Source organism: Rutidosis leptorrhynchoides, chromosome 2, assembly GCF_046630445.1.
Source record: "Rutidosis leptorrhynchoides isolate AG116_Rl617_1_P2 chromosome 2, CSIRO_AGI_Rlap_v1, whole genome shotgun sequence".
In the NCBI taxonomy this organism is placed as follows: domain Eukaryota; kingdom Viridiplantae; phylum Streptophyta; class Magnoliopsida; order Asterales; family Asteraceae; genus Rutidosis; species Rutidosis leptorrhynchoides.
In genome coordinates, this window is record NC_092334.1 from 677,826,512 (window position 1) to 677,851,932 (window position 25,421).

At 35.2% G+C, this 25,421-nt stretch overlaps 2 protein-coding genes across 2 annotated transcripts; one reads left to right on the forward strand and one right to left on the reverse strand.

Moving 5' to 3' along the window:
- Positions 1 to 1,381: 1,381 nt before the first annotated feature.
- LOC139890286 (uncharacterized mitochondrial protein AtMg01250-like) lies at positions 1,382 to 1,888 on the reverse strand. The gene has a single exon (XM_071873179.1). It carries the CDS (start codon positions 1,886 to 1,888, stop codon positions 1,382 to 1,384), a length of 507 nt encoding a protein of 168 aa, XP_071729280.1.
- Positions 1,889 to 3,174: 1,286 nt separating this feature from the next.
- Positions 3,175 to 5,406, forward strand: LOC139893962 (succinate dehydrogenase subunit 5, mitochondrial-like). Its single transcript, XM_071877167.1, has 4 exons — positions 3,175 to 3,366; positions 4,338 to 4,648; positions 4,754 to 4,939; positions 5,103 to 5,406. The coding sequence occupies exons 1-4, from the start codon at positions 3,219 to 3,221 to the stop codon at positions 5,157 to 5,159; spliced, it is 702 nt and encodes a 233-aa protein (XP_071733268.1). The 5' UTR covers positions 3,175 to 3,218; the 3' UTR covers positions 5,160 to 5,406.
- The last annotated feature ends 20,015 nt before the right edge of the window (positions 5,407 to 25,421 follow it).

The window sequence follows — 25,421 nt, forward strand, 5'->3', positions numbered from 1 at the left end:
TTGAGTTCATCAAGAATATTATTGAGTCATTTATAGTTGGTTATATTATGAAATGGTATGCATGCCGTTGACTTTCGATGGAATGAAAGTTTGTCTTTCAAAAACGAATGCAATGTTTGTAAAATGTATCATATAGAGGTCAAGTACCTCGCAATGAAATCATATGTTATTGTATTCGTCCTTATGGATTAGGATGGGTCGTTATACTTGCCATGTCTTCGCACCCAAATCCAATAGAGGTTGAGGAGATTTGTCACCGAAGGCCTCGTATAAATTGAAGTTTGAAGTCAAACCAAAACACCACCAATTAAAGACTTTTTCCCAAACGACACGAGAATCTTTGCAGTTAATTAAGGCATGACTAACCGTCTCAATATCATCATCGCACATCGGACAACGAACGAAGTGAAGATCAACACCCCGTTTGTCAAGTTCCGACAAGACGGGAATCCTACTCCTATTCGCCCTCCACACAAATTCTAATTTTTTTGGAACCAAACAATTACGCAAAGTAACACTATTTGACGTACCCGAGCCAAGAAAGTGAGGAGTGATTGCGTTAGTAAGAGATTTTGTAGAAAAATATCATTTCCACTTAATGACCAGCTCCAACTATCCGCGTTATCAGGATCAAGCTTAAACCCGTTCATCGGGTTGTTTAGTTCGACTAGTTCAGCACTTGTCCTTCCTTTCGGCATACGTGACCAAACCCATTAACCCGTACAGCGTGTCCCATCCCAACCCACTCGATCACACACAGTAGCCTGCAAATCGGTTTCTAGTCGTACCAGTCTACCGAATTTGAGTCGAAGAGGTTGATCCGCGAGCCAAACATCGTTCCAAAAAGAAGTGTCTTTACCGTCACCAATTGATTTAACGAACTAAGTCTTGAAATTCACACCGAGGTCTTCAATAAGTTCACTTGTTTTAATAATATTCAACCACATAGAATTAGACGAACAAGTAAGTGATTGTCCCCCCTGGACATCCATCCCGGACATCCCATAAATACTATTTATGATTTTAACCCACAAAGCGGTGGCATGGGTTCGGTTAAGAACCTCCACCACCACTTGCCGATTAAAGCCATGTTTTTGCATTGCAAGGAGCCCAAATATAAACCACCCTCCCCAAAAGGTCGAATGACCTCCTCCCACTTAACCCAAGGAATTTTCCTATCATTACCCGACCCGCCTCAAAAGAAGTTTCGTCAAATACTCTCAAGTTTCTTTAGCACGCAACACGGGGCACGGAAGAGTGAGAAGTAATACAACGACAAACTATTTAAAACCGACTTAACAAGAGTTAAACGACTACCATATGACATCGCACACGCTCTCCAATCTGCGAGCCTTTTTTCAAATTTACGCACCATCGATTTTCAACTACCCATCTTATTCATATTTGCCCCTATAGATAGCCCAAGATAGGTAAACGGGAGAGTACCAACTTTGCAACCGAACATTCTCGCCATGTCTTCAATTTCATGTACATCAACACCGATCCCAAAGAGATTACTTTTATTATAATTTACTTTTAGACCCGATGTAAGCTCAAAACATTTCAATAAGGTCAAAAGGCTTCTAATGTTGTTCGAGTCCCACTTCTCGAAAAAAATAGTGTCATCCGCGTATTGAAGAATCGAAACGGGGACTTCATCACTACCTACCTCTACACCTATGAAGAGACCTTTATTAATTGAAGCCTTAGTAAGCCAATTTAAGCCTTTCGCCGCATGGATGAATAAAAATGGGGAGAGCGGCTCACCTTGTCTAACCCCCTTTTCGAGTTTGAACTCTTTGGTCGGGGACCCATTCACCAAGATTGAGATGGAGGCCGACCCTAAACACGCAAGGATCCAATTCTTCCACTTCTCACCGAACCCCATTAGACTCAAATGACAGTTAATATGACAATATGAAAATAGAGAGACGAACGGGGAGTTATAATTAATTGTTTTCAAATGACAGTTAATATGACAATATGAAAATAGAGAGACGATCGAAGAGTTATGCTTCTTCTCCCTCCTTAGCTGCGCGAATGGGAAGAGTGGGAGAGCCGAGTCTTCCCTCTGGTAAAAATAGTTCGTACTACCTGAAAGTTTTAAGTTTTATTTATAAGTATGATTTATATGAGATACTTCATAAAAATAAAATCTCGTATAATAGTAATATTAATATTAATAATGAGTTTGTAGGGAGTATTGTTTTTTGCAATAGCATTACAAACATAGACCCACCGGTTGGTTTATTTAATACGGAATATGATATGAAAAATAACATCTTGGTCCTTTTATCTCTTTCTTTTTTCTTAACAACAAATTAACAAAACACATTTTTGCATTAATTATTTACGTATTAACTAAGAGACAAAAGTTATGAATAGTACCAGGAGCATTTTCGACTTTTCACCTTTTTTTTTAATTTTAACTAAATTTCATTTTACCAACAAAGCCCCCACACTTTTTTGAAAAATTCAAATCGACCCCCCAAACAAGGGGTAAAGTGTCAAATAACCATTTTCATAAAAAAATCTTAAATAAACTCCACCAAAATATTCAACGGGTCATATCTTTTTGCTCGCAACGAGTTAACTAATAGACAAAAGTTATGAATAGTACCAGGGGCATTTTCAACTTTTCACTTTTTTTTTTTTAAATTTTAACTAAATTTCATTTTACCAACAAAGGTCCCTACACTTTTTTGAAAAATTCAAATCGACCCCCAAAACAGGGGGTAAAGTGTCAAATAACCATTTTCATAAAAAAAATCTTAAATAAACTCCACCCAAATATTCAACGGGTCATATCTTGTCGCTCGCAACGAGTTAAATTTTTTCGACACCATCGTTAAACTCGAAATAATTTTAGGAACACAATGTCACTAGCTATACGCAAAACGGACGTTTTTTAAAAAACGCTAAATATTTGGGGTATTTTTTATACACGTTGATTTTGCGTTAAATTTTTAAAAGTCGACAATTTCATAGCGAAACGCGGAGATGCACATATATTGTTAATTTAAAATAACATTTAAATCTCTCAAGGGTTATATCTTTTAGTTCGACTCGAGTTGCGCTTCAACGACATCATCGTTAGCCACAAAATAATTTTACTAAACGCAATAAAATACATTAAAAATGTAACCGCACGCGAAGCTATGGTTCAATAATTATTTAGGAACAAGAGCTAAAAAGATATTACACATTCAAGCAGCTATATGGAGAAATTAGTGATGATGAGATCTCTCTCCCGTTTGATCTCACGGACATCGTTAGTCTCTATCTCCACCGTCGCCGCCTTAACCAGCACCAAACACCAATCCCTCGTCCGTGGAATCCACCACTCTGCGTCATCATTCATATCCAGTAACATTTTTATTTTTATATTCTATCTATTACTCTGTTTATTTTGAAAATCCATCCTTTTTAACCTCGGAATTATGAAATTGATTAAATTTGCATGAAGTTAGGATATTGTAAGATGATGATTTTAGGGATAATTATGTTTGTTAGGGTTTCTGTAATGTTTGTGTTTGGTAAAAAAATCAGTTTAGGTCTTTAGTAATGTGATTGAAAAATACAATCTTCATTAAGATATGATCTGACAAATCATTACATCAAAATTGGTACTGGTGAATTTTGAATTACTGATTTTGCTCTATCAAATACTGGAATAATTATAACTCATTCTTAATAATCTGAAAGCATCACATGTAATCAATAGTAATGAGTGAAGATGCATATGGATGGTTCAACAAAATAGAGTCAGTAGGCAGTTAGGATGTGGAGTGTGAACTTACCGAAAATTAGCTAATAATGTATTATCAAATAGTGTCTCTCATTCACGTTTGCGTTTTAGCAATAAACCTAACGTTATATGTAGAGTGTTAGACATCTAGTAATGGTGATCCTTAGAATTTAAACTATTGCATCGAGTTAACTTAAACCTAAAAATCAGATCAAGGGGTTGAACTGACATAACAGGTAGTTACAACTCCATAAAGTATTGCAGTGTGATAAATAGATAAACGCAGACGATGGCATCTAATCTCTTTTAATTTAATTATGATTCACTGTGAAAAATATAAATACTAATACATATATTAGTCCTTCGCTTCTGTTTGTATTATGTAACTTAGGTTATACTATAGTTGTTATAAATCAACAATATAATGAGCTATTTAATTTCTACAATGTTCGCTCATTAGGATTTTTTCTACAATTATGTACTCCAGGTAAATGATGTCAATTTCTAAAGATGGCTATGTCGATCATATTTACTCTTTTTTTTTTTTATCAGAATTAATAAAACTGATTTTGATGTTCTTTAAATATAGACACCCGTTCTCCTTTTGCAATGGGAATTGGAAGTACACGTTGTTTCAGTGATGGCTTGACACACTTGCCAGACATAAAAGATAATGATATTAAAAATGCTTTTAAGGAGCTTATGGCTGTCAACTGGGCTGAACTGCCAGACACTGTTGTTAATAAAACGAAGCGAGCTTTGTCTAGAAACACTGAAGACAAGGCTAGCCAGGAGGCATTAGCAAACTTATTACGTGCGGCGGAAGCAGTCGAAGAGTTCAGTGGGTTCCTTGTGTCTTTAAAAATGGAAATTGATGACAGTGTTGGGTTGAGTGGTGAGGTAGAATTTACTTCTTTTTTGTTCTTTTTTTTTTTTGTAACTTATGAAGGGACTATGTGTTTAGTCATTGTGTGAATGTTATGAAAACTTTTGTCTAACTTGCAGGATGTTAAGCCTTTATCTGATGATGTTGCTAATGCGTTAAGTGTAGCATTTGCACGCTACTACGCATACTTGGAATCTTTTGGGCCAGATGAGGGTTATTTGAAGAAAAAAGTTGAGAATGAGTTGGGAATGAAGCTAATACACTTGAAAATGAGATGCAGTGGTCTTGGTGGTGATTGGGGAAAGGTATATTGCTCTAATAATAAAACGGTGATCTGATAATGAAAACCAGAAATGCTGTTTTGTTTACTTTTCTAAATTTGTGTATTGAAAGCTTTGAGGTAGTTTTTATTGTCATTGGATTAGTTATTGTAATAACTGTTCAAACTATGTTTGTCTTTGATTGCAGGTGACTGTTCTTGGAACATCTGGAATTTCTGGTTCATATATCGAGCACAGAGCTTAAATATCGTCTTTGTAAGATCATGGCATCTATCTTGTTTGTTGCCTCTAGGAACATTGTTAATATAGGTCGCTCTGTTATATTTCCAATTTTCAATGTTTTCATTTGTTATTACCAAAGTTGGTTTGGTTTGGTTTGATTTTGTTTTCTGTTTGTCAACTGAATAATAGCAGAATAACCATCATGCTAAAACTTAACTTGTAGTGTATTAGTCATCATATCATATGAAGAAATTGGTATGCCGTGTTTTCATGATTTTTTAACAAAAGATAGTCATTGTATTTGAATAAAGATGATAAAATGCCAAAACTGATACGTAATAATGTAATATGCAATAACCAAGATTTCAGACAGTTACTAGGGCAGCAAAAAAGATAATTATGGTTTTATGGTTAAAGCCAAGTTGTTTGATGGCTAGCTCCTTAACATAAATATTGAATCTTTTGAGTAAGTTAATAATAGCTACTCTCAGGTTATTGATGAGGAAATGTATGATGAAGGAATGTGTGGACTTGAAGCATCATCCCTCTCCCCATCATCAAACCCTAGGATTGCCCAAATGCTTCAAACTCGAACAACAAGAACCTTAAGACTGTGGGATCATCCAAAAAGTTTGGCCTTAAGGAAAACAAGGCGTTTTGAAAACCATTTTGCATTTTTGAACGGGAAAACAAGTCAAGCCTTTCACAAGACAAGTTTTTCGAAAATTTTAGGTTTTAAGGCTTGTGCATTCAAAACCACTCCGGTTTTGGAATGACCGCACGGACAATTGCCAACCAGTATATCATCTAGGACGAACTACTTTTCGGTTCGAAGGCGATGGGAGGACAATCGTCTTGGTCTAAAAAGTCTAGGTGCATGCAAGTCATCCCGGGTGTGGGATGATCGCACGAGCAATTGCAACTCCGTAAACATACCTACCGGTTAGATGGCGATGGAAAGACAATTGCCTAGGTTGAGTGTTTAAGTGCCATCCACAACCGATTTGGTAGTAATCAATGGCACGAGACATGTAACAAACCCTAAAATAATCACTCCGGTGTTGAAGGAGTAAGATGGGAAGGTCACAGGAAAGCGGTTTGGATTTGCCATACCAAATCTATTTTCGGGTTGAAAGTTCAAAATTTTTTCTTCCCTCGATACCATCACATCATGAAAGGATGTTTGACGTGGATTAGAAAGGTCTCATGCCAAGTAGAACACAACTCGGAAGACTTGACTTCCTTACTTTTTGGAACTTTAAACACTTGGTTTGTTATTGGTGGGGTTCAAGACCCAATCTCCTCACAAGTACCATATCATCGTGAAATGATGAAGGTAGAAATTGACTTGACTTAATGAGAATATTAAGTCAATTGGACAAACACTCGAAAGACTTGACTTCCTTAATGGATGGTTTGATTCATCCTAAAGTGCTAATGATGAAACCTTTAAGCACTTGGTTTTGTTTTTGAAGTGTCCGCTGTTAAAGCACATTATTTTATTGCTGAATTCACTGTAAAGGACATTCACTTGTATAATTTGAGTGAGTGGTTTGGTTTCTCGTATAATTTGAGCACATTATTTTATTGCTGAATTCACTTGTAAAGGACATTCACTTGTATTTTATTGCTGGTTTGGTTTTTTAACCAAATGCTCCGTATTGTTTAACTAACACATCTATTTGAGACTCCTTTATTATTTTGTGATGTGAGTGAATGGGTTGGAATGTTTATCTTGTTTCAACCAGAGTGTTCTCCATATGATTACGAGGGCTTTCTCTTGGTGCGTTTTAATTTTTCTAAACTCTTACGTACATGAAATTTACTTCACTAGGTTCTTATCATTTGACTTTGTCATGAAGACATGTCTTCAATAAACTTTATTAAGTCACAATTCATGATTAATTCTTTTAGCAAATTCTTGGATAAGAGTATTATCACAACATAGTTATATGATAATTACTGGCGATGAATAAGTCTTTAATACAGTTAATTTATTTTATATATTTAAATATTTGATAAAAATTAGTTATTAGTATTGAATATTTGAATTCTGTATTAAATTGATTAACTTTAATTAGTATTATGAAAATTATTTATAGTTGATCAATTTATACCATCATCCAAATTCAAATATTCAATGTTAATAGCCAATCTTTATCAAATATTCAAATTTTTAAAATTAATGAATTCAATGCAAAGAATTAACTCTCGCTTTGTGATAATCAGATAAGTCTATAAGTCTGGTAATTGCTCTTGTTTAGGAACTTCCTTACAAAATTAATCATGTATTGTGAGTTAATAAAGGTTGTCAAGACACGTTTGTATGATAAATAAATATCATAATAAGAGCTTGGCGGAATGAGTTTTATCAATGTAAATAAGATTTCAAAAAAATTAAAACATACCAATATTAAGAGATAACCTCATAACCTTATGTCGCACACACTGTTTGAAACCACGTTAACTTTTCAACCCTCCTGATGATACGTATAATTATCCGTCTCAAAAAGACACTAATAAGCAGCATCCCGGCTAGGGTTTTCACCCGGCATAGGCCTATCCCGGAAAACAACGTCTTCTCGGCATCACCTCAGTAACCTGACCAGAAGGTTACTTATGCATGCACCCGGGAAGGCTCGCATCGGACAACAGCTAGCCGGGAAAGCCATATAAAATCCGGCCTGGACAAGCATACGCGCTACCGGCATTACCTAGCCGGATGCAAAGGCATTAAGAAGATAAGGACTATATTAACACAATTAAGCCTGCTGAACAAACCGGCAGTAACTTTGCCCGGTCACGACAGACCGCAAAGAAACACTTGGAGTAAAATACGAAGCAAATCCCCTCCCGACTAGTCAAGGCATTCACCCGTAATGACCTAGTCGGGGACACCACATTACCGGAACTACCACAGCTTCTCGGCTTAAGCATCCCGACCCGGTACCATGATAACGTCACGGGACAAGCAACCGTCCCGGAGCCGGTGCGATGTCCCGGAGTAGACACTTCATTCCGAAACGAGTGCACTGTCCCGGAACGAATACTTGATCCCGGAACAAGCATACAAACAAACTGCACGCCACGTCAGCCCGCGAATCTAGGAAAATTTGTTAGGATCTGCTCGATGATTCCCATGAAGGGGACAGGTGCCACGTCACCCCTCGGGATTGGCAAAGTTCGTTACAACCATGAAAGGGACATGTGACATGTCGCCATTCCCTCATAACATCTATAAATACGTAAACAAGATCATTCATACACACAACACTGGATGCATTAATGTTACTCTGCCCAAATTAATTACGGTAGCATTACTCCAGTCGTTAACTCAACTCCGATCGGTGCTCCGATCATCATCGGAACTGACCTCACCTTAAGATATTAACTTATTCGATTCCAATCGAATAAGGTTAATCTAATCCAGATTTCAAATCGGGGTTTGCACAATTATTGGAGTTAAAACATTCGATCTAAATACGCTAACTGATTTTGGTTTGATCACCTCCATATAACAGATGGTACCCTTGACCCAACGTGTTGGAAGCTTCGACGAGCCCAACACACCCACTATAGAGGACCTTAGTTATACTACTCTTACTACACCAACACTTTGACGTTGGTTAGCCTTTAATTTTACGAATCCTTAGTGCACAATATTAGGTTAGGCGACAGTGTCGACCATATATCATTCAGGTGGTATAACCGACCATATATCACTTAGGCAGCAGAGCCGACCATATAAAAATAACACAAGTGCACTAAGAACTTAAACACAAACTAAGGCTTAACCGGGAAACTTAACAAAGAACACTTTTATTAATACAAAATACAATTACAATATTACTTATAAGTTTTCTCTTCTCTAACTCACACTCTTCTTACTTCCTCACAACTCTCACACATTACACAAATGAACACATCACCTATATTTATACTACTCCATGGAAGTTTCTAGAAACTAGATATTTCCATGGATATATATAAATATCTAGATATTTTTATACATATAAATATCTAGATATTTCTTACACATATAAATATCTAGATATTTCTTTACATTTTAATATCTAGATATTTTTCATATACATATTAATATCTAGATATTTTACCCATATACATTTACTAATTCCATATTATTCTAAATTTGCATTGTATTTTAACACTCCCCCTCAATGCAAATTTTCTTCCAACGATGCCTTGCAGACCATTTCAAGTGCTTCTCTAAATTTTGTAAACTTCGGTTTACTTAGGCTCTTGGTGAATATATCTGCAACCTGTTCATCTGTCTTTGTTGGCACCATCTTGATCTCCCCTTCAAGGACCTTCTCGCGAACATAGTGATAGTGTACTTCTATATGTTTTATTCTTGCGTGAAAGACTGGATTCTCTGCTAGACGTATAGCTGATAGGTTATCACAGAAAAGCTCTACTTGATAGTCTGTTGATTGATGAAGATCTTCCATTAGTTGTTTCAACCATGTAATTTCTTGTGTTGCTGATGATGCTGATCGATATTCTGCTTCAGTGCTTGACAAGGATACTGTTGATTGTCTCTGGATGCACCATGATATTACTCCTGATCCAAGACTAAACATGTATCCAGTTGTTGACCGTCGTGTATCATAGTCTCCAGCATAATCAGCGTCACAATATCCAGTCACCCGACATTCTTTTGTTCTCTTATATAAAATGCCAAAGTTAATAGTGCCTTTAACATACCTTAAGATGAGTCGTACAACATCAAGGTGAGGCTTCTTCGGATTGCTCATGTATCGACTAACCACTCCAACTGCATAAGATATGTCTGGCCGCCTTAGTGTGAGATAAATAAGACTTCCGACCAACTTTCGATACATAGTAACATCTTGAAGACTTTTTCCTTCATCTACTCGTAGTTTTGTATTCGGATCCATCGGAGTTGAGATATGTTTGCAATTAAGCATTCCATACTTTTGTAAAAGATCTCGCGCATATTTCTGTTGTCCCAGAAATAATCCTTCTCTTTTCTGCTATATTTCGAGTCCAAGAAAATGTTTGAGTTCTCCAAACTCCTTCATATGAAATCTGATAGACAGATTCTCTCTTGTTCTTTGGATCTCCTCATAGTGATCTCCCGTGATGATTAAGTCATCCACATATACTAGCACTATGGCTAGTTTTCCTTGATCTTGTTTCACAAATAAACTAGAATCTGAAGGAGCAACTGTGAAACCACTTTGTACCAAGAACTCGCCAATCTTCCCGTACCAAGCTCTTGGAGCCTGCTTCAAGCCGTATAGTTCTTTCTTTAATTTGAAGACATGGTTAGGATGGGACTTGTTCTCAAAGCCTCTTGGTTGCTCCATATAAATGTCTTTGTCAAGTTCTCCATGTAAGAAAGCGTTCTTGACATCCATCTGCCACAGCTTCCAAGATTTGCTAGTGGCTAAAGCTAGTAGAGCTCGAATTGTTGTGATCTTCGCCACTGGACTAAACGTTTCTTCATAATCTAGCCCATATTGTTGAGAAAAACCTCTAGCAACAAGTTGAGCTTTATACCTTTCAACGGAGCCATCTGATCAAGTCTTCACCTTGTAAACCCATTTACAAGATATTGGTTTTACATCTTTTGGCTTTGGAACTAAACTTCATGTCTGGTTTTCTTTTAGTGCATTAATTTCTTCTTCCATCGCTTTTTTCCATTCTCGACTTTGCGCTGCTTCTTCATAAGTAGAAGGCTCAATAGGTATTGATTCATCCACATGAGCAGCATTGGCATACCTTGGATTAGGTTGTCTCGGCCTTGTTGATCTCCTTAATTCTTGTGCATGCTCCTCGACTTCCTTTTGGCTTGGACGAACCTCCTCGAATATAGATTGATGTACACCAATTTTCCATGGACTCTTTTCCTTAGAGTACGACCATTCTCCTTCTTTTATTGGATCCAATATCTGCTCTTTAGGCTCTTCTTTTTCTTCTGGACCTTCTTCTAATCCATGAGATTCTGGAAGCTCTATCTTTTGAGGTGACCACCATGAAGAAGCTTCATCAAATACCACATTTTTTGAAGTATGGCACTTTCCAGTATTTGGATCACAACATCTCCATCCTTTTCTTGATTCATCATAACCAACAAAAATGCACCGAATTGCCTTCTTATCAAATTTGCTTCGTAGATGATCTGGCACGAAGACGTAGCATACACATCCAAAAACCTTGAGATGATTGACGGTTGGCTTGATCTTCCATAATCTTTCATATGGTGAAATATATCTCAACTTTGTTTATGGGAGTCTGTTAATCACGTATGAAGCCGTCCTCATACATTCGGCCCAAAATCTTCCTGGTACATTCTTACCATGAAGCATACTTCGACAAGTTTCAGCAAGATGACGATTCTTACGTTCTGCCACTCCATTCTGTTGTGGAGTATTAGGGCAAGTTAATTGCCTTCTGTGATAACCCGAAAATTTCTGACCAAATTTAAACTTAATCTTTGTATGATTAACATTTTCGACACGATAAGCAAAGTCTGTAATATTGATTCTCAAAATTTTTGAACTAATGTTATATATTCAGTTAACCTTTGACTATTGACCAACGATTCATTTACATCTATTTGAAAATAGATATATATATATATATATATATATATATATATATATATATATATATATATATATATATATATATAAATTGGAATATTAATTATTCATAAATAACTTGCAATGTGTATTTTAAAAATATGATTTATGTATATTAAAAAGATATATACATATATATATATATATATATATATATATATATATATATATATATATAATTTCAAGTTATTTAGTAAACGATAGTAACATTCGTTTATTGATTCGATTGATATTTAGATAAGTTAACTAAAGCATTTAAGATGAACCAGTAAAACACTAATTTGCTACAGTATTTTCAAATTGCTACAGTACCCAAAATGCTTTCGAAAATCACTATTTGCTATAGTGAAATTACTTTGCTACAGTGAATTGCTACAGTAAAACACTATTTCAAAATGAAAATGTATGTATTATATATTAACAAATAGCGAGACGATGATTTATAGAAGTAAATGACCAAAACACTTAAATGTATAAGTTATACCTCGAGTGGTATAGTTTATGGATGATTTAAGACTATATTTTGACAAATGTACGATTCACGAAACGAAAAGTACCAGTTTTCTCAGCGTACGAAAGGGCATTCGAAAAACCGAAACCGGGACATAAGTCGAGTGACAACGTACGACTTATCGGAACAAAAATTACAAGTCAACGATGCATGTGAATTTAATATAATATATAATTAATTATATAAATTAAATATATTATATATATTATATTAAATTATGTCGACGAGCTAAATTACAAAAATATGTGAGCTGGAAAAACGGGCCATGCGATCGCATGGCAAATGGCCTTCAGAACCATGCGATCGCATGGGGTCTGAATTCAGGCCACACCTATAAAAGCTCGAGCATATCTGTTTCTGATTCATTCCATTACTCCGTATTTATTTACTTATTATATTATTATTATTATTATTATTATTATTATTATTATTATTAAGAATATTATTAATATTAAATCTTATTATTATTAATATTATTCTTATTATTAGTAGTACACATAAAATACTACGACGAGGTTTTGCTCGAATAAATTCAAAACAAGTTTTCGATCGGGTTAAAGCTAAGGAAATTATAGGTTATTGCCAAGGAGGTTATGGGTAATGTTCGAGGGTATATTTGTGAATTAAACCTAGTGTTTATCATCTTCGTTACTTCTACGTACTATCCTACAATATTGAATCTCAATATTGATGCGTTGAGATCTACGGTTATTTGGTAATCCGTGTTTCGGTCACATTTTGGTGAACGACTTTATATGCTGCTAAGGTGAGTTTCATTGCTCCCTTTTTAATTGCTTTTGCAATATATTTTTGGGCTGAGAATACATGCAATTTATTTTAAACACAATGGATACAAGTACATACTTAATTCTACACTGAGTTTAAACCGAAAATCCCTTAGCTTTGGTAACTAGTAGCTGCTAGTACATAGGATATGGACTGGTGGGCGCGAATAACAGTATATGGATCCATAGGGCTTGACATCCCCGTCCGAGCTAGAGCGCTAGCCTTTTAACGGACGTATGTTATTTTAGTTTAGGACACGTTGATTTGCGTGTATTAAAACGAATGGGGTATTTATCATTATAACGTTAAAGTTTAGTTACCAGGGTGCTCTGTTATGTAGAATCTATTGATAAACGTTTCTGGATGAAACAACTGAAATCTTGTGATCCACTTTTATATACAGATTATGCGAAACACTAAAACTATGAACTCACCAACCTTTGTGTTGACACTTGTTAGCATGTTTATTCTCAGGTTCCCTAGAAGTCTTCCACTGTTTGCTTACATGTTATACAAGCTATGTGCATGGAGTCTTGCATGCTTTATTCAAGAAAACGTTGCATTCACAAAACCATCATCATGTATCTATTTTGACTGCATTGTCAACGGAAGTATTATTGTAAACTATTATTTACAGTGATTGTCTATATGTAGAAATCATCAGATGTCGAAAACCTTGGAATTAAATATTCATTTATGGTATGCCTTTTCAAAAGAATGCAATGTTTACAAAACGTATCATATAGAGGTCAAATACCTCGCAATGAAATCAATGAATGACGTGTTCGTCCATATGGATTTGGAGCGATCGTCACACCTTCTGATCTTGTGCTTCTCAAAATATATATTGAACTCAGTCGATAAATATTCTCCTCCATTATCTGTGCGTAAGCACCTAATCTTATTATTGAGCTCACTTTCTATCTTCTTCTTGGACTCTTTAAATTTCTAAAAAGTCTCCGACTTTTCCTTCATGAAGTAAACCCACACAGACCTTGAGAAGTCATCAATGAATGTCACCATATACTTCATTCCTCCAAGTGATGTTTGTTTCACTGGACCAAAGACATCTGATTGTATGAGCTCTAGTGGTGTCTTGGACTGATGCGCTGACTCCTTGAATGGCAATTGGTGAGCTTTGCCAAATTGACATCCACCACATATTGTATCTGTTCGGATATCAATTTGAGAAAGCCCATTTACTATGCGTTTCACCATCATTTCCTTTAACTTATTGTATCCCACATGCCCAAGACGTTCATGCCACAGATCAGCCATCTCATTCTTTCAAGTCTTATCCACATAAGCTGTTTCAGCAGATAATACATAGACCGATTCTATTCTTCTTCCATGCATAACTGGATTGCCAACCACCTTTACTCTCTTGAATACGGACACATCTTCTGGTCCAAAGAGCACATAGTTCCCTTCTGCTGTCAATTGTAGTACTGACAGTAAATTCTTCTTTAGGCCAGGAACAAGATACACCTTCTCGAGTTGGAGCTTTTGAGAGTCGCCTTCATTTGGAATTATTGTCTTTCCAATGTGAGAAATAGACAACCTTGAATTGTTGGCTGTCAACACGACTCTCTTTCCTTTGTAATCCTCCATTTCTTGCAGCTTTGTCCCATCGTTGGTCATATGATTTGAGCACCCAGAATCGATGATCCAATCATCTTTGTAGTTTATTTTTGACTTTAAAGTTGTTGTAAGAGCTTGATCATCTATGTCAGCTTCAACAGAGAGTCCAGCTTCTGCATCCCATGTTTCCTCATTAATGGATGCTTCGAATGTGACCTCTTTCTTCTCATCTCTTGCGGCGAACACATTTCCTTCGAAAGTTCGCCTTCTGGGGAATCTACATTCTCGAGCAAAATGACCCTTCTTGCCACAATTGAAGCATTCACCATTATTTATCTTATCATTTTTCCCGTATTATTGCCGATGATCTCTTCTTCCTTGTTGAGCTCCCCCTGAAGCGTTGCCTTTTGATTTTGGGTGACCCTTCCATCCATATGTCTTACTTTCTTTCATCGCCTCTTGTCTTCAAGATGTTGCTTTCTTCTTATTTCTGAAGAGTGCATCTTCTCCGTCTTTTATGGTTACTTCATTCATTTGCTTGGCTAATGCCTCTTGATTAGCCAATAAATTCTCCAGCTCTATTGATGATGGTTGAGTAGGCCATCCTCTCACAACGGCTATAAATCCATTATACTCGGATCTTAAGCCGTGGATGATAATTCTCTTCATCCTTGCATCACTCACTTTCTCTTCAGGAGCAAGTTGAGATATCTCACGGCAAATAGATTTCACCTTGGTGAAATACTGGGAAATAGACAAACTTCCTTGTGAGATACCTGCGAGCTCATTTTCCAAGAGCTGGAGGCGTGCTTCATTCTTCTTTGAAAACAATTTTTCAAAAGTTTCCCAAGCTGCCTTTGGTGTTTTCTCGTCACGGATGTTGAAATGTCCCGTTCTTATTGATTAAAAACATTCCATATTAATTGATTTCGTTGCGAGGTTTTGACCTCTATATGAGACGTTTTTCAAAGACTGCATTCATTTTTAAAACAAACCATAACCTTTATTTTATAAATGAAGGTTTAAAAAGTTTTACGTAGATTATCAAATAATGATAATCTAAAATATCATGTTTACACACGACCATTACATAATGGTTTACAATACAAATATGTTACATCGAAATCAGTTTCTTGAATGCAGTTTTTACACAATATCGTACAAACATGGACTCTAAATCTTGTCCTTATTTTAGTATGCAACAGCGGAAGCTCTTAATATTCACCTGAGAATAAACATGCTTTAAACGTCAACAAAAATGTTGGTGAGTTATAGGATTAACCTATATATATCAAATCGTAACAATAGACCACAAGATTTCATATTTCAATACACATCCCATACATAGAGATAAAAAAATCATTCATATGGTGAACACCTGGTAACCAACATTAACAAGATGCATATATAAGAATATCCCCATCATTCCGGGACACCCTTCGGATATGATATAAATTTCAAAGTACTAAAGCATCCGGTACTTTGGATGGGGTTTGTTAGGCCCAATAGATCTATCTTTAGGATTCGCGTCAATTAGGGTGTCTGTTCCCTAATTCTTAGATTACCAGACTTAATAAAAAGGGGCATATTCGATTTCGATAATTCAACCATAGAATGTAGTTTCACGTACTTGTGTCTATTTTGTAAATCATTTATAAAACCTGCATGTATTCTCATCCCAAAAATATTAGATTTTAAAAGTGGGACTATAACTCACTTTCACAGATTTTTACTTCGTCGGGAAATAAGACTTGGCCACTGGTTGATTCACGAACCTATAACAATATATACATATATATCAAAGTATGTTCAAAATATATTTACAACACTTTTAATATATTTTGATGTTTTAAGTTTATTAAGTCAGCTGTCCTCGTTAGTAACCTACAACTAGTTGTCCACAGTTAGATGTACAGAAATAAACCGATAAATATTATCTTGAATCAATCCACGACCCAGTGTATACGTATCTCAATATTGATCACAACTCAAACTATATATATTTTGGAATCAACCTCAACCCTGTATAGCTAACTCCAACATTCACATATAGAGTGTCTATGGTTGTTCCGAAATATATATAGATATGTCGACATGATAGGTCGAAACATTGTATACGTGTCTATGGTATCTCAAGATTACATAATATACAATACAAGTTGATTAAGTTATGGTTGGAATAGATTTGTTACCAATTTTCACGTAGCTAAAATGAGAAAAATTATCCAATCTTGTTTTACCCATAACTTCTTCATTTTAAATCCGTTTTGAGTGAATCAAATTGCTATGGTTTCATATTGAACTCTATTTTATGAATCTAAACAGAAAAAGTATAGGTTTATAGTCGGAAAAATAAGTTACAAGTCATTTTTGTAAAGGTAGTCATTTCAGTCGAAAAAACGACGTCTAGATGACCATTTTAGAAAACATACTTCCACTTTGAGTTTAACCATAATTTTTGGATATAGTTTCATGTTCATAATAATAATCATTTTCCCAGAATAACAACTTTTAAATCAAATTTTATCATAGTTTTTAATTAACTAACCCAAAACAACCCGCGGTGTTACTACGACGGCGTAAATTCGGTTTTACGGTGTTTTTCGTGTTTTCAGGTTTTAAATCATTAAGTTAGCATATCATATAGATATAGAACATGTGTTTAGTTGATTTTAAAAGTCAAGTTAGAAGGATTAACTTTTATTTGCGAACAAGTTTAGAATTAACTAAACTATGTTCTAGTGATTACAAGTTTAAACCTTCGAATAAGATAGCTTTATATGTATGAATCGAATGATGTTATGAACATCATTACTACCTCAAGTTCCTTGGATAAACCTATTGGAAATGAAAAAAATAGATCTAGCTTCAAAGGATCCTTGGATGGCTTGAAAGTTCTTGAAGCAGAATCATGACACGAAAACAATTTCAAGTAAGATTTCCACTCGAAATAAGATTGTTATAGTTATAGAAATTGAATTAAAGTTTGAATATGATTATTACCTTGTATTAGAAATATAACCTACTATAAGTAACAAAGGTTTCTTGATCTTGGATGATTACTTGGAATGGATTTAGAAAACTTGGAAGTAAACTTGCAATCTTGGAAGTATTCTTTATTTTATGAAACTAGAACTTTTGGAATTTATGAAGAACACTTAGAACTTGAAGATAGAACTTGAGAGAGATCAATTAGATGAAGAAAATTGAAGAATGAAAGTGTTTGTAGGTGTTTTTGGTCGTTGGTGTATGGATTAGATATAAAGGATATGTAATTTTGTTTTCATGTAAATAAGTCATGAATGATTACTCATATTTTTGTAATTTTATGAGATATTTCATGCTAGTTGCCAAATGATGGTTCCCACATGTGTTAGGTGACTCACATGGGCTTCTAAGAGCTGATCATTGGAGTGTATATACCAATAGTACATACATCTAAAAGCTGTATATTGTACGAGTATGAATACGGGTGCATACGAGTAGAATTGTTGATGAAACTGAACGAGGATGTAATTGTAAGCATTTTTGTTAAGTAGAAGTATTTTGATAAGTGTCTTGAAGTCTTTCAAAAGTGTATGAATACATATTAAAACACTACATGTATATACATTTTAACTGAGTCGTTAAGTCATCGTTAGTCGTTACATGTAAATGTTGTTTTGAAACCTTTAGGTTAACGATCTTGTTGAATGTTGTTAACCCATTGTTTATTATAACAAATGAGATGTTAAATTTTTATATTATCATGATATTATGATATATAATATATCTTAGTATGATATATATACAGTTAAATGTCGTTACAACGATAATCGTTACATATATGTCTCGTTTCGAAATCATTAAGTTAGTAGTCTTATTTTTACATATGTATTTCATTGTTAATACACTTAATAATATATTTACTTATCATTTAACATAATTAACCAAGTGTATCAATATCTTAATATGATTCATATGTGAAATGTCCCGTTCTTATTGATTAAAAACGTTCCATATTAATTGATTTCGTTGCGAGGTTTTGACCTCTATATGAGACGTTTTTCAAAGACTGCATTCATTTTTAAACAAACCATAACCTTTATTTCATCAATAAAGGTTTAAAAAGCTTTACGTAGATTATCAAATAATGATAATCTAAAATATCCTGTTTACACACGACCATTACATAATGGTTTACAATACAAATATGTTACAACAAAATAAGTTTCTTGAATGCAGTTTTTACACAATATCATACAAGCATGGACTCCAAATCTTGTCCTTATTTAAGTATGCGACAGCGGAAGCTCTTAATAATCACCTGAGAATAAACATGCTTAAAACGTCAACAAAAATGCTGGTGAGTTATAGGTTTAACCTATATATATCAAATCGTAACAATAGACCACAAGATTTCATATTTCAATACACATCCCATACATAGAGATAAAAATCATTCATATGGTGAACACCTGGTAACCGACAATAACAAGATGCATATATAAGAATATCCCCATCATTCCGGGACACCCTTCGGATATGATATAAATTTCGAAGTACTAAAGCATCCGGTACTTTGGATGGGGTTTGTTAGGCCCAATAGATCTATCTTTAGGATTCGCGTCAATTAGGGTGTCTGTTCCCTAATTCTTAGATTACCAGACTTAATAAAAAGGGGCATATTCGATTTCGATAATTCAACCATAGAATGTAGTTTCACGTACTTGTGTCTATTTTGTAAATCATTTATAAAACCTGCATGTATTCTCATCCCAAAAATATTAGATTTTAAAAGTGGGACTATAACTCACTTTCACAGATTTTTACTTCGTCGGGAAGTAAGACTTGGCCACTGGTTGATTCACGAACCTATAACAATATAAACATATACATATATATCAAAGTATGTTCAAAATATATTTACAACACTTTTAATATATTTTGATGTTTTAAGTTTATTAAGTCAGCTGTCCTCGTTAGTAACCTACAACTAGTTGTCCACAGTTAGATGTACAGAAATAAATCGATAAATATTATCTTGAATCAATCCACGACCCAGTGTATACGTATCTCAGTATTGATCACAACTCAAACTATATATATTTTGGAATCAACCTCAACCCTGTATAGCTAACTCCAACATTCACATATAGAGTGTCTATGGTTGTTCCGAAATATATATAGATGTGTCGACATGATAGGTCGAAACATTGTATACGTGTCTATGGTATCTCAAGATTACATAATATATAATACAAGTTGATTAAGTTATGGTTGGAATAGATTTGTTACCAATTTTCACGTAGCTAAAATGAGAAAAATTATCCAATCTTGTTTTACCCATAACTTCTTCATTTTAAATCCGTTTTGAGTGAATCAAATTGCTATGGTTTCATATTGAACTCTATTTTATGAATCTAAACAAAAAAAGTATAGGTTTCTAGTCGGAAAAATAAGTTACAAGTCGTTTTTGTAAAGGTAGTCATTTCAGTCGAAAGAACGACGTCTAGATGACCATTTTAGAAAACATACTTCCACTTTGAGTTTAACCATAATTTTTGGATATAGTTTCATGTTCATAATAAAAATCATTTTCTCAGAATAACAACTTTTAAATCAAAGTTTATCATAGTTTTTAATTAACTAACCCAAAACAGCCCGCGGTGTTACTACGACGGCGTAAATCCGGTTTTACGGTGTTTTTCGTGTTTCCAGGTTTTAAATCATTAAGTTAGCATATCATATAGATATAGAACATGTGTTTAGTTGATTTTAAAAGTCAAGTTAGAAGGATTAACTTTTGTTTGCGAACAAGTTTAGAATTAACTAAACTATGTTCTAGTGATTACAAGTTTAAACCTTCGAATAAGATAGCTTTATATGTATGAATCGAATGATGTTATGAACATCATTACTACCTTAAGTTCCTTGGATGAACCTACTGGAAAAGAGAAAAATGGATCTAGCTTCAATGGATCCTTGGATGGCTCAAAGTTCTTGAAGCAAAATCATGACACGAAAACAAGTTCAAGTAAGATCATCACTTGAAATAAGATTGTTATAGTTATAGAAATTGAACCAAAGTTTGAATATGATTATTACCTTGTATTAGAATGATAACCTACTGTAAGAAAAAAAGATTTCTTGAGGTTGGATGATCACCTTACAAGATTGGAAGTGAGCTAGCAAACTTGAAAGTATTCTTGATTTTATGAAACTAGAACTTTTGGAATTTATGAAGAACACTTAGAACTTGAAGATAGAACTTGAGAGAGTTCAATTAGATGAAGAAAATTGAAGAATGAAAGTGTTTGTAGGTGTTTTTGGTCGTTGGTGTATGGATTAGATATAAAGGATATGTAATTTTGTTTTCATGTAAATAAGTCATGAATGATTACTCATATTTTTGTAATCTTATGAGATATTTCATGCTAGTTGCCAAATTATGGTTCCCACATGTGTTAGGTGGCTCACATGGGCTGCTAAGAGCTGATCATTGGAGTGTATATACCAATAGTACATACATCTAAAAGCTGTGTATTGTACGAGTACGAATACGGGTGCATACGAGTAGAATTGTTGATGAAACTGAACGAGAATGTAATTGTAAGCATTTTTGTTAAGTAGAAGTATTTTGATAAGTGTATTGAAGTCTTTCAAAAGTGTATAAATACATATTAAAACACTACATGTATATACATTTTAACTGAGTCGTTAAGTCATCGTTAGTCGTTACATGTAAGTGTTGTTTTGAAACCTTTAGGTTAACGATCTTGTTAAATGTTGTTAACCCAATGTTTATAATAACAAAAGAGATTTTAAATTATTATATTATCATGATATTATGATGTACGAATATATCTTAATATGATATATATATACATTAAATATCGTTACAACGATAAACGTTACATATATGTCTCGTTTCAAAATAATTAAGTTAGTAGTCTTGTTTTTACATATGTAGTTCATTGTTAATATAATTAATGATATGTTTACTTATCATAATATCATGTTAACTATATATATAACCATATATATGTCATCATATAGTTTTTTTTACAAGTTTTAACGTTCGTGAATCACCGGTCAACTTGGGTGGTCAATTGTCTATATGAAACCTATTTCAATTAATCAAGTCTTAACAAGTTTGATTGCTTAACATGTTGGAAACATTTAATCATGTAAACATCAATCTCAATTAATATATATAAACATGGAAAAGTTCGGGTCACTACAGTACCTACCCGTTAAATAAATTTCGTCCCGAAATTTTAAGCTGTTGAAGGTGTTGACGAATCTTCTGGAAATAGATGCGGGTATTTCTTCTTCATCTGATCTTCACGCTCCCAGGTGAACTCGGGTCCTCTACGAGCATTCCATCGAACCTTAACAATTGGTATCTTGTTTTGCTTAAGTCTTTTAACCTCACGATCCATTATTTCGTCGGGTTCTTCGATGAATTGGAGTTTTTCGTTGATTTGGATTTCATCTAACGGAATAGTGAGATCTTCTTTAGCAAAAAATTTCTTCAAATTCGAGACGTGGAAAGTGTTATGTACAGCCGCGAGTTGTTGAGGTAACTCAAGTCGGTAAGCTACTGGTCCGACACGATCAATAATCTTGAATGGTCCAATATACCTTGGATTTAATTTCCCTCGTTTACCAAATCGAACAACGCCTTTCCAAGGTGCAACTTTAAGCATGACCATCTCTCCAATTTCAAATTCTATATCTTTTCTTTTAATGTCAGCGTAGCTCTTTTGTCGACTTTGGGCGGTTTTCAACCGTTGTTGAATTTGGATGATCTTCTCGGTAGTTTCTTGTATAATCTCCGGACCCGTAATCTGTCTATCCCCCACTTCACTCCAACAAATCGGAGACCTGCACTTTCTACCATAAAGTGCTTCAAACGGCGCCATCTCAATGCTTGAATGGTAGCTGTTGTTGTAGGAAAATTCTGCTAACGGTAGATGTCGATCCCAACTGTTTCCGAAATCAATAACACATGCTCGTAGCATGTCTTCAAGCGTTTGTATCGTCCTTTCGCTCTGCCCATCAGTTTGTGGATGATAGGCAGTACTCATGTCTAGACGAGTTCCTAATGCTTGCTGTAATGTCTGCCAGAATCTTGAAATAAATCTGCCATCCCTATCAGAGATAATAGAGATTGGTATTCCATGTCTGGAGACGACTTCCTTCAAATACAGTCGTGCTAACTTCTCCATCTTGTCATCTTCTCTTATTGGTAGGAAGTGTGCTGATTTGGTGAGACGATCAACTATTACCCAAATAGTATCAAAACCACTTGCAGTCCTTGGCAATTTAGTGATGAAATCCATGGTAATGTTTTCCCATTTCCATTCCGGGATTTCGGGTTGTTGAAGTAGACCTGATGGTTTCTGATGCTCAGCTTTGACCTTAGAACACGTCAAACATTCTCCTACGTATTTAGCAACATCGGCTTTCATACCCGGCCACCAAAAATGTTTCTTGAGATCCTTGTACATCTTCCCCGTTCCAGGATGTATTGAGTATCTGGTTTTATGAGCTTCTCTAAGTACCATTTCTCTCATATCTCCAAATTTTGGTACCCAAATCCTTTCAGCCCTATACCGGGTTCCGTCTTCCCGAATATTAAGATGCTTCTCCGATCCTTTGGGTATTTCATCCTTTAAATTTCCCTCTTTTAAAACTCCTTGTTGCGCCTCCTTTATTTGAGTAGTAATGTTATTATGAATCATTATATTCATAGATTTTACTCGAATGGGTTCTCTATCCTTCCTGCTCAAGGCATCGGCTACCACATTTGCCTTCCCCGGGTGGTAACGAATCTCAAAATCGTAATCATTCAATAATTCAATCCACCTACGCTGCCTCATATTCAGTTGTTTCTGATTAAATATGTGTTGAAGAATTTTGTGGTCGGTATATATAATACTTTTGACCCCATATAAGTAGTGCCTCCAAGTCTTTAATGCAAAAACAACCGCGCCTAATTCCAAATCATGCTTCGTATAATTTTGTTCGTGAATCTTCAATTGTCTAGACGCATAAGCAATCACCTTCGTTCGTTGCATTAATACACAACCGAGACCTTGCTTTGATGCGTCACAATAAATCACAAAATCATCATTCCCTTCAGGCAATGACAATATAGGTGCCGTAGTTAGCTTTTTCTTCAATAACTGAAACGCTTTCTCTTGTTCATCATTCCATTCAAATTTCTTCCCTTTATGCGTTAATGCAGTCAAGGGTTTTGCTATTCTGGAAAAGTCTTGGATGAACCTTCTGTAGTAACCAGCTAGTCCTAAAAACTGGCGTATGTGTTTCGGAGTTTTCGGGGTTTCCCACTTTTCAACAGTTTCTATCTTTGCCGGATCCACCTTAATACCTTCTTTGTTCACTATGTGACCGAGGAATTGAACTTCTTCCAACCAAAATGCACACTTTGAAAACTTAGCGTACAATTCTTCCTTCCTCAATACTTCTAACACCTTTCTCAAATGTTCACCGTGTTCTTGGTCATTCTTTGAGTAAATAAGTATGTCATCAATGAAAACAATGACAAACTTGTCAAGGTATGGTCCACACACTCGGTTCATAAGGTCCATGAACACAGCTGGTGCATTAGTTAAACCAAATGGCATGACCATAAACTCGTAATGACCGTAACGTGTTCTGAAAGCAGTCTTTGGAATATCATCTTCTTTCACCCGCATTTGATGATACCCGGAACGTAAGTCAATCTTTGAATAAACAGACGAGCCTTGTAGTTGATCAAATAAGTCGTCGATTCTCGGTAGTGGGTAGCGGTTCTTGATGGTAAGTTTGTTCAACTCTCGGTAGTCGATACACAACCTGAATGTACCATCTTTCTTCTTGACAAACAAAACAGGAGCTCCCCACGGTGATGTGCTTGGTCGAATGAAACCACGCTCTAAAAGTTCTTGTAATTGGCTTTGCAGTTCTTTCATCTCGCTGGGTGCGAGTCTGTAAGGAGCACGAGCTATTGGTGCAGCTCCTGGTACAAGATCTATTTGAAATTCAACGGATCGATGTGGGGGTAATCCCGGTAATTCTTTCGGAAATACATCGGAAAATTCTTTTGCAATGGGAACATCATTGATGCTCTTTTCTTCAGTTTGTACTTTCTCGACGTGTGCTAGAACAGCATAGCAACCTTTTCTTATTAGTTTTTGTGCCTTCAAATTACTAATAAGATGTAGCTTCGTGTTGCCCTTTTCTCCGTACACCATTAAGGGTTTTCCTTTTTCTCGTATAACGCGAATTGCATTTTTGTAACAAACGATCTCCGCTTTCACTTCTTTCAACCAGTCCATACCGATTATCACATCAAAACTCCCTAACTCTACTGGTATCAAATCAATCTTAAATGTTTCGCTAACCAGTTTAATTTCTCGATTCCGACATATATTATCTGCTGAAATTAATTTACCATTTGCTAATTCGAGTAAAAATTTACTATCCAAAGGCGTCAATGGACAACTTAATTTAGCACAAAAATCTCTACTCATATAGCTTCTATCCGCACCCGAATCAAATAAAACGTAAGCAGATTTATTGTCAATAAGAAACGTACCCGTAACAAGCTCCGGGTCTTCCTGTGCCTCTACCGCATTAATATTGAAAACTCTTCCACGGCCTTGTCCATTCGTGTTCTCCTGGTTCGGGCAATTTCTAATAATGTGGCCTGGTTTTCCACATTTATAACAAACTACATTGGCATAACTTGCTCCGACACTACTTGCTCCGCCATTACTCGTTCCGA